The 17935-nt window shown below is 39.6% G+C and overlaps 1 protein-coding gene across 1 annotated transcript in view; it reads left to right on the top strand.

The window, feature by feature from the left end:
* Positions 1-17130, top strand: part of FAM126A (family with sequence similarity 126 member A) — a 111740-nt gene extending 94610 nt beyond the window's left edge. Inside the window, exon 11 of the mRNA XM_017956854.2 lies at positions 16774-17130. Within this exon, the coding sequence (XP_017812343.1) occupies positions 16774-16895 (122 nt within the window). The 3' untranslated portion in view covers positions 16896-17130. The remainder of the gene's footprint in view (positions 1-16773) is intronic.
* The last annotated feature ends 805 nt before the right edge of the window (positions 17131-17935 follow it).

The raw sequence follows: 17935 nt of genomic DNA, 5'->3' as shown, positions 1-17935 counted from the left end.
CCTTGGGCTGGTTGTACTGAGGACCTGAGGTCATAGGTGGATTTCGTCACGGAGTGAGGGCGCGGACAGGGGACTGGTCTCCCGAAGGAGTCCTCCTGTCCCGGATCTTTGGCACCAAATGTCACACGCGTCCGTGTGAGGAGACCACCAAATAGGCTTTGTATGAGCAATAAAGCTGTTTATTTCACCTGGGTGCATGTAGGCGGAGTCTGAAAAGACAGTCAGCAAAGGGAGTTAGGGCTGGGGCAGTTTTTTGGATTTGGGTAGGTAGTGGAAAATTACAGTCAAAGGGGGTTGTTCTCTTGTGGGCAGGGGTGGGGTCACAAGGTGCTCTGTGGAGAGCTCCGGACACTTATTGTCCAGGAGAAGTAATGTCACAACATAATGTCATCAGTTAAGGTAGGAACCAAACATTTTCACTTCTTTCGTGATTCTTCAGTTGTTTCAGGCCATCTGGATGTATAAGTGCAGGCTTGGGCTCAGAGGCCTGATACTCCTACTGTGTGGGGTATGACTCCTAGGAGGGTATTGCTTTGGGTGTGCACACAGTGAAGTTGGATGACAGTGATTTTGGCAGGACATTCTTTGACTATCTTTTCCCCTTGTTTCTCTGTTAAGCTGTCTGCCTCATTTGGTATCACACCCCACTGTAGACTCCATGAATTGCCAGCTGATTCCTCTATTGTTTTCAACAATGCCCTGGGGCGTAAATTGCTGTGCAGTCTGATCCAATTAAACTCAGGCAGGGGCAGTTTTTGAGACTAGTCTTTGAGGTTTAGTCTGACCCTAGGAGAGTACTTCTTTTTTTTTTTTTCCAAGATGGAGTTTTGCTCTTGTTGCCCTGGCTGGAGTGCAGTGGTGCTATCTCAGCTCACCGCAACCTCCACCTGCTAGGCTCAAGTGATTCTCCTGCCTCAGCCTCCTAAGTAGCTAGGATTACCAGCGCCCACCACCACGTCCAGCTAATTTTTTTATTTTTGGGAGAGACAGGATTTCATCACGTTGGCCAGGCTGGTCTCGAACTCCTGACCTCAGGTGATCCACCCACCTTGGCTTCCCAAAGTGCTGGGATTACAGGTGTGAGCCACCATGTCTGGCAGAGAGTACTTCTTAGTTGTCAGTTTCCTTGGTTCTCTTTGGTGAAATAGCTTGTACATGCTTTAGCTGGTGCTCTTACTTAAGAAGAGCTGCTGTTTTCTAGAACACCCTTAGGCTTGAACTTTCCCACATTCTCTTTCAAATGGTCAGGTACTTTGGGGAAAGATTGGAACTCTCTTTTCTGATGAACTAACTCTCCCCATAGGATAAATCTCCGAAGCACTATTCTGGGTGGGGCAGTAGTCTCTGATCTTCTTGGCTTCCCTCTCCTTGCTAACTTGAGCAAGCTGAAGCAAAGGTAACTGGGGTCATCCCAGCTTGGCCTGCTGCACTTGGTAGAGCCTCCGTCTTATGTGTGAGTGTTGGGTGGAGGAAGGGAGTTCCCAATCTCCTGGCTGTACTCTCCTGGAATTTTTCCTTCTGAAATTGGAGTTGGAGGGCTTGAGAAATGTTGGCATTCTACCCTCCTGTTGAGATATGGTACCCCTTGATTAGGAGCTGAGGAGAGAGGGAACTCCATCTTCCTGGTTGTATTCACCTAGGGTGGAGCTTCTGTCAAGCTGAGCTGGGTGTATAGAGTTGGGAGACGGTCATGACTCAAATTCCACATACTCTTATTGGTTCTTTCTGAGTTTTAGTAAATTTTCTTTAGTAAATGTTTCTTGATTTGCTGTATGCTTCAGAGAATTTCCAGAGACTTTAAATAGTTGTTTTAAAATAGTTTTTTATCAGTTATGCTTGTATGCCAGAAAGTGGGTCCTTGGAGTTTCTCATGCTGCCATACCAGAAGTGGAAACTTAAGTTTAGAAGACAAATGACCATAAACATTGGTTTTAAAGACATTTTGTGGTCTTCTATGTAGCCAATGAATGTACTTTTATGGCAAAATCACTAGCCAACCTTCAAACACATTTGTCTCTTCTTATTCCATTAATTATTCTTTTTGAAAAGAGGATAAAGATGTTCTGCTAAGTTGGGGCTACATGATCAGAAACAGTTAGTTAGAATTCACTTCAAAAATATAGTACTGGGATTAGAAACATTTCAGAGAAGTTGAACCTTTTTATTTTTATTATTATTATTATTATTTGATACGGAGTCTTGCTCTGTCACCAGACTGGAATGCGGTGGTGTGATCTCAGCTCACTGCAACCTCCGCCTCCCGGGTTCAAGCGATTCTCCTGCCTCAGCCTCCTGAGTAGCTGGGACTACAGGTATGCGCCACCATGCCCAGCTAATTTTTGTATTTTTAGTAGAGACAGGGTTTCACCATGTTGGCCAGGATGGTCTCGATCTCCTGACCTCGTGATCCGCCCACCTCGGGTTCCCAAAGTACTGAGATTACAGGCGTGAGCCACCACACCTGGCCTTTTGAACTTTAATGTAGGTATGAGAACAATAAATGGTTTGTCTCTAGGGACTATTTTAGGAGTAAATTATCTTGCTGCCAAAGACATTGCTAAAGTTTTCTTCTAAAACAGTGAGACTGATTATCAAAGAATTGCTTGGTATAAAAACAAAACAAAAATCTAGTACTAGGTCAATTGCTTATGATTAACAATAAACAAATAAGCCAAAACAAGACCAGCCTGCACAACGTTGCTCTCATTTACAAGGCCCCTGTTTCCTTGATAGCAGCCACCAAATTGATGGCCATCGCAAAGGTCCAATTTCAGTATTTATCCCCAGATTCTATGATACAATGGTAAAAAGTCCTATATTTCTTCCTTTGTGTTCCTGAAATGAAAAGCCATGTAAATGAGCACTTTACATAGTTATCACTTTAGCCTTGCCATGAAATGTTATCAGCTATAGGCTTCATTTAGACTAAAACCTGAAGTTCTCAAAATGCGCAAGTCCAAAATGATAAGCCCTAATTGTTGTATAATACAACTTAATATAATAAAATATAAACATTATGAATAATGAGAGTGACATAGTTTCTGTGGATTTCTGCATTTTTTTTGAGTGAACATATTTCAGAAAGAATAAGCATACTCTTAAAATACTTTCTTACAGTAACTCACTAGAAGTTAACTAAAATTAGTTGCCCCTTCCCCCAAAAAACAGGGAAATGTAATGATATATTTTATGCCAAAAGTAATTGGATTGCTAAAATAGATCTGCTTATGATTTAGAATATGAAAATTTTCCCATTTTAGTAACATTTTACACATCATATTTTAGCATTTCTAACCTTGCAGTTATACATGTGCATCCTGGGAAACAGTTTTTATTGTAGTGGTCCTACCCTTGTTTTTCATATTAAAAAAGAAATGGCTTCTTTATGCTAAGAAAGATTAATTAATATTATGTGTTAAAGAGACATGTATTAGTCTGTTTTGCATTGCTGAGACTGAGTAATCGTAGGAAAAAGGTGTATTTGGCTTCCGATTCTGCAGGCTGTACAAGTATGGCATCCACATCTGCTTGGCTTCTGGTGAGGCCTCAGGAAATTTACAATTATGGTGAAAGGTGAAGGGGGAGCAGGCATGTCACATGGCATGAGAAGGAGCAAAAGCAATGCCAGGCTCTTTTTAACCAACTAGCTCTCTTGTGAACAAACAGAATGAGAACTCACTCATTACCATGGGAAGGGTATCAAGCCATTCATAAGAGATCTGCCCCATGACCCACATACCTCCCACTATTCCTTCAACATTGAGGATCACATTTCAACATGAGATCTGGAGAGGACAAAGATCTGAAACACTTGGCATCCCTTGCTGGTGCTTATTAATAGCCTTACATATTTGTCGCTAAGTTCATTTCATATGTGCATATTTTCTGGTCTGGATTTTTTTCCCCTTTATTTCAAACAGTCATGTCCATATGTAATTCATTCAATTCATACACATGTACTAAAGACCTACTCTGTGTGAAGCCCTCTGCTGGGTACTGAGAATGCAAAGATGTGAGGGTCATGATTATTTGTGCTAGGTGTCCTAAGAGAACTAGCATAATGAGAGTGGGATGGGGAATGACTAATTTTGTTTGAAAGAAGGATCTGGTGAGGACTCTCAAAAGAGGTGCTTAACAATACCTACATAAAAGATCAGGAGTTTGCCAGGTAAGTAAGGGAGAGGAGGGTCCTGGGGAAAGGAATATCAGGCAGAGGGAACTACAGGAGGAAAGGTCTAGAAGAATAAAAGACCTCGATGTGTTCAGAACATTGTAGGTGTGCAAACTTAGGGAGTCAGCAAGGCCATCTTCAGGGTTAGTAATCCACTAGAAGGATTCACAGAACTGACTAGAAGCAGTCACGCTCATGGTTATGGTTTATTATATCAAAGGGATATCGATTAAAGTCAGCCTGTAGAAGACATGCATGGGGTGGTGTGTTAGGCCATTCTTGCATTGCTGTAAAGAAATACTTGAGACTGGGTAATTAATAAGAAACAAGTTTAATTGGCTTATGGTTCTGCAGGCTATACAGAAAACATAGTGCCAGCATCTGCTTATGGGAAGACCTCAGGAAGCTTCCGGTCATGGTGGAAGGCAAAGGGGGAGCAGGTGTCTCACATGGTGGGAGCAGGAACAAGAGGTGGGGGTAAGGTGCTGCACACTTTTAAACAACCAGATCTTCCAACAACTCACTTGCTGTCATGAGGAGAGCACCAAGCCATGAGGGATCCACCGCTGTGATCCAATTACTTTCCCCCAGGCCCTACCTCCAATACTGGGGATCACATTTCAACATGAGATTTGGAAAGGACACAGATTCAGCCCCTATCAGGCATAGCCCAGGAGAGGTCCATGTGTGGTTTCCAGTTGTCCTCCTCCAGCATGGTCATGGACCATGTTAACTTCTCCCAGCAATAATGGGAGACAATCCATCTGGAGTATTATCAACCAGGAAAGCTCATCTGAGCCTTAGTGCACAGAGTTTTTACTGGGGCTCAGTCACATCAAAATGGTTGACTGCCAGCATAACTGACTTTTAGGCTGTAGCCCCTCTGGAGGTCAAGCTGATACTGCATAGCACCAAACCCCTACAATAAATCACACTGTTAGACTACCCAGTGGCCCAAGGCCCCCAGGTAAACAAAGTCATTCTTATCAGGCAAGACATTTCAAGTGCTTAGAGATGACCTTTTAGGAGCTGAGGGTAAAGGCCAGACCTCTCTTTGGGTACACTTAATTCTTTACTATACAAGGTATAAGGAGTCCAGTCTGACTGGAGTGCAGAGTTTATTAGAGGCTGGAAATGTGTTCAGGGCCAGATGGAGAATCATTGATGGGGTGACAAATGGAGGGGGAGTAAATGCAAGTAACAGAAGATGTAGATCAAAGATATATGGAATTAACAGCTATATTTGGGGAATGTGGTTTTCAACATTACCTCCTTCCACATAATGCCTGGAAGACCAGAATAGAGGCATAATAAAACCAAAATCACAAGCAAAAGAAATGCCAAATCGTGTTTGTGTGCTGGAACATTACAGCATGTGTTTCACAACAATGCCATACAAGAAAATGTAACCAAAGCAAGCCACTTAAATTGAGTATATAGTGGAAGTCAGATCAAAAAGTTATCTATGGGTATCAGGGCTCTTGTTATCTCCTTACACAGAAGAGCACCAACGTCTTCCAAAAGAAATTTGTCAAATGACCTTTTTACCACTCCATTGTATGGAACTATGCCTTGTGCATTTCCCTATTTTTCATCACTTAAGCTTCTCTTATGTTTTAGTCTACTAAAACAAAATTATAAACTCAGAAAATTTGGAGGCAAGAGAGGTCTTAATACTCCTTTAAGTCCACCTTTTGCTTAAGGGCAGCCCTCAGATTGCTTGCATGAGAACCTTCTGGGAAGATTTCTCATTCCTAATAAGAGATTATGGTTCAGCAAATGGGAGAGTGGAGGTGGCAGTGGGAAAGAAGCCTATAAATCTGCATATTTATTTATTTATTTTTGAGACAAGATCTTGCTCCATTACTCAGGCTGGAGAGCAGTGGCGCAATCTCGGCTCACTGCAACCTCTGCCCCCTGGGTTCAAGCGATTGCTCCTGCCTCAGCCTCCTGAGTAGCTGGGACTAGGAGCGTGTGCCACCAGGCCCGGCTAACTTTTGTATTTTTTTAGTAGAGACGAGGTTTCACCATGTTGGCCAGGCTGGTCTCAAACTCCTGATATCAAGTGATCCACCCACCTCAGCCTCCCAAAGTGCTGGGATTACAGGGGTGGGCAACCGCGCCCAGCTGAAATCTGCATTTTAATAAGCATGTCAATCTGCATCTACCTATGAATCTTTCAAAATATTTTGCACACTTCCTTATGATTATTTGTTTAGATAAGCACCAGGAAAATATTTGGCTCACCCAAGCATCTATTACCTAAAAGGCTCTCAATAAATGGTGTTTGAATAGTTGTTCACTCTCCTAAAAGATCTCCTAGATTCCAGGGACCAGAAGACGGGGCTGAGGGATTCTGTGATGAGGTTACCTGGACAGGCTAAGGTAACGTGCCAGCCAGCCTCAGCCAGTTTTTGGCTAGACCCCACCAGGTGCCAATACTTTTTTGCTTCGTTATTACCTTTGTTTCATAATAAAGGTTTATTTTTTAAAATCCAGGCATCTTAGTTGAACTAAGTAAGGAGAAAGGGGAAGTTTGCACACGCCTCCTAGATAGTTATTCTTTTGTGAGGGCCTGAACCAGCCTGGGCCAGGTGATTGACTTGTACACTAGACGTAAGAACCATTGCTTTTTTTTTTTTTTTTGAGACAGAGTCTCGCTCTGTCACCCAGGCTGGAGTGCAGTGGTGCGATCTCAGCTTACCTCTGCCTCCTGGGCTCAAGCGATTCTCCTGCCTCAGCCTCCAGAGTAGCTGGGATTAATAGGTGCCTGGTACCATGCCCAGCTAATTTTTTTATTCCCACCTTCCAACCCCAACTTCTGCAAATGAGTGCTTCCAATCTTGGGCTTTTAATTTCATTTCCAATGTTTAATAGATGTGTAATTGTGCCCTAGATTGTACATGTATTAAAGAAACCCAGCCAGGTGTGTATTTTTCATTTTGGTAATTTGATGTCTTTAAGTCTGCATGTGTACATGGTTTGTCCACCTTGGCTATAAGTCAGGCAGAATCAGATACTAACCTTATATATTTACAATTGTTTTTTATTAGTAGTATATTATACACTTAGTCTTCTCACACAAGAATAAGGCATATGTCTTCATAAATTTATTTTTCCTCTATTAGAGTTTTGTATCTGCCTGTAAATAGATTGCAAAATTATAAATCATGTTAAAGAAATCCTCCATAACTTAATATATTTCATTTTTATCAAACAACTTATGTAGATATAAAACATTTGATACTCTATGTGAAAAACCAGAATGCATGATGCCATGTATAAATATAACTGCATCTCAGGAAAAATTAAAAAGAATTATATAAAAATAAAAACTTATGGGATGATAGTAGCACTTTTTTCCTTCTTGGCAAATTTTCTTTAATAATATTATTAAATCTTTATGAGAAGAAATTAAGTAAAGATGGTGAGATGGTTTGGATATTTGTCCCCTTCAAATCCGTGGCTCATGCCTGTGATCTCAACGCTTTGGGAGGCTGAGGCAGGCAGATCACTTGAGGTCAGGAGTTCAAGACCAGCCTGGCGAACATGGCGAAACCCCATCTCTACTAAAAAAAAAAAAAAAAAAATTTAGCCAGGTATCCTGGTGCGTGCCTGTAAATCCCAGCTACTCCAACAACTCGCTACTTGGGAGGCTGAGACAGGAGAATCACTTGAACCTGGGAGGCAGAGGTGGCAGTGAGCCAAGATCATTCCAGCCTGGGCAACACAGCAAAACTGTGTTTCAGAAAAAAGAAAAAAGAAATGTAATCCCCAGTGTGGAGGTGGGCCTGGTGGGTGGTGTTTGGATTATGGGGGTGGATCTCTCATGAATGGCTTAGTGCCAACCCTTTGGTGGTAAATGAGTTCACAAAAGATCTGGTTTTTAAAAATTGTGTGGCCCCTCCCTCCTTCTCTCTCTTGTTCCCTTTCTTGCTGTGCGATACTCTACTCCCTTTCTCCTTCTACCATGATTGTAAGCGCCCTGAGGCCCTCACCAGCAGTCTTGTGGATGCCAGCACCGTGCTTCCTGTATAGCCTGCAGAACCATGAGCCAATTAACAATTAAACCTCTTTTCTTTTCTTCTTTTTTTTTTTTTTTTTTGAGACAAGGTCCCCCTCTCTCACCTAAGCCTTCTGAGTAGCTGGAACTACAGGCACATACCACCATGCCTGTCTAATTTTTGTATTTTTAGTAGAGACAGGGTTTCACCATGTTGGCCAGGCTGGTCTCGAACTCCTGGCCTCAAGTGATCTGCCCACCTTGACCTCCCAAAGTGCTGTCATGAGCCACCATGCCTGGCCCTACACCTCTTTTCTTTATAACTTACCCAGACTCAGGTATTTCTTTATAGTAACGCAAGAATGGTCCAACACAGATGGTGACTTTTATAAAATATTCTATTTTAAAATGTGACTTATACCTTTATTCTGTTGAAAGCATGATGAATTATGTTTTACTTCACTTTGCTGAGAATTAAGTGCTATGGGTTTCCAAAGACATCTTTTTTTTTTTTTTTTGAGACAGAGTCTTGCTGTGTTGCCCAGGCAAGAGTGCAGGGGTACGGTCTTGGCTCACTGCAAGCTCCACCTCCCAGGTTCACGCCATTCTCCTGCTTCAGCCTCCCAAGTAGCTGGGACTACAGGCACCCGCCACCATGCCTGGCTAATTTTTTGTATTTGTAGTAGAGATGGGGTTTCACCGTGTTAGCTAGGATGGTCTGGATCTCCTGACCTTGTGATCTGCCCACATCGGCCTCCCAAAGTGCTGGGATTACAGACATGAGCCACTGAGCCCAGCCCCAAAGACGTGTTTTTTTAAGGTTTCAATTACTAAGTTTCTTTAGGATTTGATAATTTCTACATTTTCAGTATTATTGGTCTTACTATGTTATACATTTTCTTGATTTTGTTTTATCAGCTTGAATATTGTAATATATTTATAGCTATCTACTTCTAGGTAAAAATAACATTTGTTAGAGAATATAAGAAAGTTATAATCCCTTAATTTTTCCTTCAACATTTCATAATAAAAATTGTCAAATGTTACAGAAATGTTGATTCCTAGTGCTTTTTCCTTTATCCATTGATTGCCAACCCCTCTCTGGCCAGGTTATGATATTAAAAAATGTCTCCACATGTTGACAAATTTCCTTTAAGAAGGCAAAATCATGAACCACTACTCATGAGGGGTATTAGTATGTCATTTTAAAAAAGAGTTTGACATTAGAGTTATTTCCTCATGAGTGGGCAGTGTTTCCTCCTGCTTTGTTTTCTGAAAAATTGTATGTGAGATCAGTATTATTTCTTCCTTCATTGATAAAATTTACCAATGAAACTAAGTGTCCTAGAATTTACTTTGTGGGTAGGTTTCTGGTAACAGATTAAATTCTTTTAACAGAGATAGAGCTATTCAGATTTTCTGTTTCTTCTTGTGTCAATTTTGATAAGTTGTATTTTTCTAGGAGTTTGTTCATTTATGTAAATTATCAAATTTGTTGGCATAAGGTTTTTCATAATATTCTCTTACAATCCTTTTAATATTAGTTGAATCTATAGTTATAATTGTTTTTAAATTCTTGGTTATTTGGATTCTCTTTTTTCTTCATTACAAGGAGTTTGTCAATTTTAGATTGTTTCCAGTTTAGGGCTGTTACAAATAAAGCTGTTATGAACATTTGTGTACAAGTTTGTATGTTTGCATGTTTTCATTTTGCTTGGATATATGCCTATGAGTGAAATTAATGGGTTATATGGTAACTATGTTCAATCTTTTGAGGAACCACTAAACTATTTCCCACTGTGGCTGCATGATTTTATATTCCCCAACTCCAGAAGTGTATGAGTGTTGTAATTCCTTCAACCCCTTTCCAAAATTTATCAACACTGTCTTTTTTATTCTAGCTATTCTAGTGTGTATGAGGTGGTATCTTATTGTGGTTTTGATTTGCATTTTCCTAATGACTAATGATATTGAATATCTTTTTATGTGCTTACTGGCATTTGTGTATCTTCCTTGTCTGCTGCAGTTTAATTTATCGTTTCTTCCATTTATGGTCTATGCTTTAGCGTTTCTATCTAAGAAACTATGTTTATCTCAAGGTCACTAAGATTGTATCCAAGTTGTCTTCTGGAAGTTTTATAGTTTTAGGTTTTATATTAGTCTATTATGCAGTTTGTCTTAATTTTTGTATATGATTTGAAGAAAGGGTCAGTGCTCCTTTTTTCCCCATACAGATATGCAGTAGTTCCAGCACCATTTGTTGAAAAGACTTTTTTTTTTTTCCCATTGAATTTCCTTGACACTTTAAAAAAATAACCATATATATGGCATATTTCTGGACTCTCTATCAAGTTCTCCTGGTACCTTTTGCTAAGGCCAAACTGTTTTGTTACTGTAGCTCAGGGCTTCTCAATTTCAGATTATTTAAATTTTGGTTCCAATATTTCTTTGTTGGTAATATTTTCAAAGAACTAGCTTTTGGCTTTGTTAATTTTCTCTATTGTGTGTTTTCTATTTTTCTGACTTTTGTTGTAATTAATTTTATTTACTTTCTGATACTTTGGGTTTACTTTTTTTTTTTTAGCTTCTTAAAATAATAGATCATTAATTTAAGACTATCAAATTATTTTCTAATACAAGCATTTAAAACTATACATTTCCCCCTGAGCACTGCTTTACCCACATCCCATATATTTTTATGTGTTCTGTTTTTATCATTGTGTTTAAAATAGTTTCTAAATTCCCTTCTGATTTCTCCTTTGACTCATAACATTTGAAAGCTTGCATTTAATTTCCAAATATTTGAGGTTTCCTAGGTATGTTACTTTTATTGATACGATTTGTAATTTGATTCTATTGTGGTTGGAGAATATGCTCTACATGTTATCAATTCCTTAGAAGTTACTGAGATTTGTTTTATGGCTCAGCATATGGTCTGTCTTGGTGAATGTCCCATGTACACTTGAAGAGGATATGTATTCTGCAGTTGTTGGATGTAATATTATACAAATGCTGATTATATCAAGATATTTTATAGTATTATTCGAATCTACTATGTCCTGAATTTTGTCTAGTTGTTCTATCAATTGATAAAAGAAGTATATTAAAATATATTACTATGATTGCAGAATTATCTCTTTCTACTTTTATTTTGGTTAATTTTTTTTCTTCATGTATTTTGAGGTTCTGTTATTAGGCACATATTTATAATTTATATGTCTTTCTGATGGATTGCTCCTTTTATATTTCTGATATATTCTCCTTCATCTCTGGTAATATTCTTTCTCTTATTGTTTATTTAATCTGATATCAATATATCCTCTTCAGCCTTCTTAGGCTTACTTATTTTTCCAAATACCATCTTAGTTGGGGCTAGAGTTTTGACAAGTGAATTTTGTGGAAACACAAACATTTAGTCCCTAAAAATGTTCTTATGATTCGTATTTGAAATGAGTTTCTTGTAGACAGCATATAGTTAGGCTGTGTTCTTTTATCCACTCTGCCAATCTTTGTCTTCTAATTGGTGTGTTTATGCCAGTTACATTTAATGTAATTATTGATATGTCAGGGCTTAAATCTTTCATTCTATTTTTTTCTATTTTTAGTTTTCTGTTAGTTTCTTTTTTATTTATTTTTTCTGACTTCCTCTGAGTTGCTTAACATTTTTTTAAAAGAATTATTGAGAATTATTGGTGTATCTTTTTTTTTTTTTTTTTTTTTTTTCTTTGAGATAGGGTCTCACTCCTGTTGTCCAGGCTGTAGTGCAGTGGCGCAATCATGACTTACTGCAGCTCAACTTCCTGGGCTCAAGCAATCTTCCCACCCCAGCCTTCCAAGTAGCTGGGACTGCAGGCACAAACCACCACACCTGGGTACTTTTTTGTATTTTTAGTAGAGATGAGGTTTTGGCATGTTGCCCAGAGTAGTCTCAAACTACCTGCCTCAGCCTCCCAAGTTGCTTACAGGCATGAACCACCATGCCAGGCCAGTATATATTTTTTATTGCATGTACTTTCAAACCTATTTGTGTCTTCTTACTTAGAGAAATTGATAAAAGAAGTATATTAAAATATTTTAATTAAATTTTTAAAAATTAAACTAAAAATATTTAATTAAAATTAAAATTAAACTATAGTAAAATATCTTACTTAGAGAAGACACAAATAAAGATGGTATTATGTACAGAGCATATGGTTGAGTCTTGCTTTTGTTATCCACTCTGATAATTTTTGCTTTTTAATGTGTTTAGATCATTAACATTTAATATAATTATTGATATGGCTGCATCTAGGTCTACCATTTCATCATCTCATCATCTGTACCCTTCATTTTTTGTTTTTCTGTTCCTATCTTATTGTTTTTTAAACAATTTTCTTAGTATTCCATTTTAATTTTATCTATTTGATTTTTAGCTATATTTCTTTGTATTGCTATTTTAATGATTGCTCTAAGAATTATAATATACATCTCTAAGCAGAACTTGCCTTTTTAATACAGCGCTTCAAAGGTTTTCCTGGAAGCTTACCTAGCAGATGTCTGTTTACATCTCATTGGCTAAAATTGGGTTTAATCACTACCTTTAGACCAACCATTGTCCATGGATAGTGACTAGGTTAGACAAATTTGATTCACATTCCGGAATTGGAGGATGAATCCATCTACACTGAAACAGGAGAGTCTCTTTGTTTGGTATTTGTTAGTAGGAAAGAAGGAGGGTGAATACAAAGTAAACAGTGGTCAGTGCCTGCCATGGTCATTAAGCTTGTTGAATGTACTTAGTGTGCCAACATTTTAACCTCAGCACATTTTTAACACAGTTCTTTTATTTTTTTGTTGTTATTTCCCTTTAATTATCTTATCAATAAAGGAAAACTATCCCCTTCAAAAAATTACATTAAATGTAGCTTCTAGTATTTGTTGCCCATGCCTCCTATTCCCATTTTGTTGTTTATTTAGGCTAGGAATGCCCCTTGGAATAAATTTTGAAAGTCTGTGCAAAAGTGGCCTATGGTAGATAATGCTTATTATCTACAAATGAGTGATTAAATAATGAATGCCCAAAAGTGGCTATTTTCTGACTACAAAAATGAAATTTCATGAAGAATCGGTTTAATTTTATTCTAGCAGATCAGAATTTCTCTTGAGATTTATTTTGCCATAAAGGAGACAACCGTAACTTTTCTTTAGACAAAAAAGCAAAAGAGAAACAAAAAGATTAATTTGGGCCATTGGCTATTTCCTTTCCCATTTTTAAAAGAAGGTAGGTGTCATAAACCATGTTACATGTCATTTTGTTTTTAAAAGCTTAAGTAGTATTTTAAGTGTCTTTGACTTAATACATTTTGGTACAATATGGATATACTTGTGGAAATATTCATAACTAGAGGAAAAAAGAATTGGCATTTGCAAAGTTTAATTACATATAAGATGTTTGGTTTGCGAAAACCAGGCCCATAATTTTGAAAGCACATTGCCCACTTTCTTCTCTAATAGGAAGGTACAGCTACTTATTACTGATGATAGAATTATAAATTCTCTAAGGCAGAGACTATTTTCTGTCTCATTAGCAACTTGTGTGTGCAGAGGGACAGGTTGGTCAGTCTTATGATGATTTACAACTTAATAAATATATATGTACATTATCTTATTGGAGATCCTTAACCTCCCAAGAAGGTAGTGGAGGAAATTTCTCCCATTTTTTGGATATTTCCTCTATGCCAGCATCCCTAGGCACCCCCCTCCATGCTGTACAAATTCCTTGGAGTTGGCCCATGTACAACCTGCAAGGAGACTTTCCTGCCTCCTAAGTGTTTTCCAGACGGACAGCATGGGGAGTCTGGGTGGAAAATCATTGATTGTGCAGGACTGTTTCATTTAACATCCCCAGACCTCATTCAAAGTACCAACACTGCCGACCTGCCATCGTGACATTCAGAAATGCCCCTCCCCACCAACCACCAGATGCCCCTGGGAAGTAGTGCCATGTCAGGACTCGCTACCATGCTGCCTCTCTAAGGTCATAAGTGGCAGGATTTATAACCACAGTGAAGAAAAATGGCCTTGACAGAGAATTGTGAACATTTTGGACCAAACACATAAACCTTCCTGTATGCAAGCTTTCTTGGACACACAAGGGAGTGCTTGGAGGAGATTAAGAAGTATTTGGACCAGCCTGGGCAACAGGAGGAAACCCTGTCTCTACAAAAAATGCAAAAATTGGCCGGGCACAGTGGCTCACGCCTGTAATCCCAGCACTTTGGCAGGCCGAGGCTGGCAGATCACAAGGTCAGGAGTTTGAGACCAGCCTGACTAACATGGTGAAACCCCATCTCTACTAAAAATACAAAAATTAGTCTGGCATGTTGGTGTGCACCTGTAATCCTAGCTGCTCAGGAGGCTGAGGGAGCAGAATCGCTTGAACCCAGGAGGTGGAGGTTCCAGTGAGCCAAGATCATACCACTGCACTCCAGCCTGGGTGACAGAGTGAAAAAAAAAAAGAAAAAAGCAAAAATTAGCTGGGCATGGTGGTGTGTGCCAGTTACTTTGGAGGCTGAGGTAGGAGGATGTCTTGAGCCCAGGAGGCAGAGGTTGCAGTGAGCCATGATCGTGCACTGCACTCCAGCCTGGGTAACAAAGCAAGACCCTATCTTTAAAAACGAGAAAGAAAGAAAGAAACATTTGGAATCCCTCAAGCAATATGAGTGTCAAAGCTTAGAAAAGGAGTTGGCATAGAAGAATCACCTCAAAATAATAATCATGGTGATAGCAATAAGAATGCTCAAGCCAGGTGTGGTGGCTCAGACTTGTAATCCCAGCACTTTGGGAGGCCAAGGTGGGTGAATCACTTGAGCTCAGGAGTTTGAGACCAGCCTGGCAATATGACAAAACCCCATCTCTACATAAATAAATAAATAAATAAATAAATAAATAAATAAAACACACACAAAAATTAGCTAGTGTGGTAGTGTGCACCTGTAGTCTCAGCTACTTGGGAGGCTGAGGTGTGAGGATCACTTGAGCCCAGGAGGAGCTCACCCCACTGCACTCCAGCCTGGGCAACAGAGTGAGACCCTGCCTCAAAACAAACAAACAATGCTAACACTGTTATTACTATGTGCTAGGCACAATGTCAAGCTACCTGCATGTACTATCTTATTTAATTCTCACAATAGTGCCATGCAATTGTTGCTACCATTACCCTCATAGATTAGTGAACTACCATCATCCTTTGCCACAGTCATTATTATAAAGTCCTTTCTGGTCTTACTGCTTCCATGGAGTAAGCAGTACTTTTACCCTTCTGGAGTCCACTCTTGACAAAATCAACCAGAGCCAATTTTATAAAACAAAATCAGATCACGTAACTCCTCTGCTAAAACTCTCCAGTTGCTTCCTGTCACTGAATAAAATCAGAAGTCCCACAGTGGTCCACAGGGTGCATATGTCCTGGTTCCACATACCTCCCTCATCTCCTTCTACTCTGTCCCACACAGACCTCACTCCAGCCACACAAGCTTCTTATCATTCTTGGAACAAGCCAACCTTAGTCTCACCTTGGTGTTTGCAATGGCTGTCTCTTCCCAAGATGTGACTCACTCTCTTACCTTATTTGGTCTCTGCTCAGACCTCATCACCTGAAGAGCCTTTCCTGGTGGCTCCATCCAAAGTAACCTCCCTCCTTCACTCTCTACCCTTCCCCCACTCCAACTGCTGACCTTTGCCTCCCTCTGACACTCTATTAAGTGCCTCTTTGTCCTCCCATTCATTGTTTCTCCAATCATAAGTATGTGAGCTTATAAAGTGGGGGCTTTGTCTTGTTCTCCCCTGAATCCCTATCTCTTAGAAAACATAGTAACTCAGTAAATATTTCTTGAGTATCTGTGGCTGCCTGAAGTAAAGTGACTTGTCCAATGTTCAGAGCTAATAAGGAGTGATTCACACTCTGAACTCCCAGACCGTCACAGAAGGCCCTCCTTTGGGAAGAGGGGAAAAAAGTACAAATGGAAGAGAAGTTTAGTGTGGAAGATGGGAATGGGAGAAAGGCCTTTCTTCTCTGCCAGGGAATGCTCGATGGAACATTTTTTTTTTTTTTTTAATGCATGCAGTAACCAAAGGACAATTGTATAAAAGGTAAAAACTAAGGTGCAGACGCTGAGACTTCAGCAAGTCAGGAGTTTGTCAGTAAATTGGAACCAGAGTTGTTTCTTTCTGGGCTATGCAGTTGCTAGACAGCTCTCTGCTTTAGCCTTGCTGTCTAATTGTCATATGTAGGAATCATGCAACTGCAGAACGGTGTCTGTTAAAGCAGCTCCGTAGTGGTCATTCTGAGCAAATTAATTTAGGATTAGCTCAGAAATAACTAATGCCTCCAGGGCAGCCAGAATTGCAGTCTGCCTATTAACATTTGCTTTGTTCCATTGCTTTAGAGTCATATTCAATTTATCAATTCCCCTCTTCCAGTTTTTGGCATGGTATCCTTTTGTCCCTTTCTCCTTCTGTATCATAACTCTCAGGGAGCCTAGCTCGCTGTGTGTTGAATACTTTAAACATTTTTTTAAGTAATTATGCAATTTTAAAAATGACTTATCTTTTTGGCTAGGGGGAAGCAAGGGAAATCGACAGAATACCACCTCAAATGATGTGGACTCAGTTTCTTGCTGGAATTTGCAAAGCCGGTTTAAATACGATCTTAAGTGTCAGAAGATTGTTTTTAAAATATAGGAATTCAAGAAGACAGACTTTGAGAATGCAAATTTGAAGAACTTGGAATCTTTTCCATTTCAAATATAATATTAACCACGGAGCTTGTCTAGCTGGATGCCACAGTCTGTACAACATAAGGAAATCATCATAATAAAAACAGCTTCACGGCCTTGCTGGTGTTTGGTGCTGTCTTTGCCCTTACACCATTTTTTGCATGTTGTTGGTTAGAAAAATAGCAATGTATGTAGGAGATCTAAAGGGCAAATCATTAAATTATGGCCACTAGCTATGAACCAATGAATGAATGTCAGCAGAGGAAGTGTGATGACTTAAAATATAGAAATGATGCTTCCAAAACTTTCCAAGGTTGTTTACATCACTGTTGGGGGAAAAATAAGGTTTATGTGGAGAAAAAAATTCAAGAATGCCTGAAAGTCATATAGCAATTATGACAAAAATTCAAAGCAGTTCATAGGCAGGGATAAAGGTGTAAGGAAGGCAGGGTCTAAACTGGTGCAATTTGTGTGGGGAGGGAGGGGGTGATGGTGGGAGACAAGGGGAGGGGAAGAATCGCTTAGCCCTCCATGGATTTATGTTTAGCATTCTATTAAAGAACACTGGGATTTAATCCAATGCTAGCTTTACTCTAAATCTGTTTGATGTATGCAGGCAGCGAGCCAAAGGGCTGGAGGCTAAGGACTGACTTGCTTAGTTAACTAGAGAAGCAGATGGGGTGGGGAGGTTCTGTGCTGTGTCTCTCCCTCCACAGACAAGGCTGAACCTGGGAGCAAAATTACGAGTTGGGGTTGGGCATGGTTGCTCACACCTATAATCCCAGTGCTTCAGGAGGCTAAGGCAGGAGGATTGCTTGAGGCCAAGAGTTCAAGACCAACCTAGGCAACCTGGAAGATTCTGTCTCTACAAAAAAATGTTTTAATTAAAAAAAAAAAAAACAAGTGTGGGCGTCCTTCAATCTTGGAGCTCTAAGACCACATCTAAGTGAGTGGGAATGTGGTTGGGGTTGTGAACAAGTCCAGTAGAATGTGGGATGTGGGGCA

The sequence above is a fragment of the Papio anubis genome, chromosome 4 (assembly GCF_008728515.1).
Source record: "Papio anubis isolate 15944 chromosome 4, Panubis1.0, whole genome shotgun sequence".
Classification (NCBI taxonomy): domain Eukaryota; kingdom Metazoa; phylum Chordata; class Mammalia; order Primates; family Cercopithecidae; genus Papio; species Papio anubis.
Note: the sequence above shows the minus strand (reverse complement) of the source record. Positions and strands in the feature narration are given on the sequence as shown.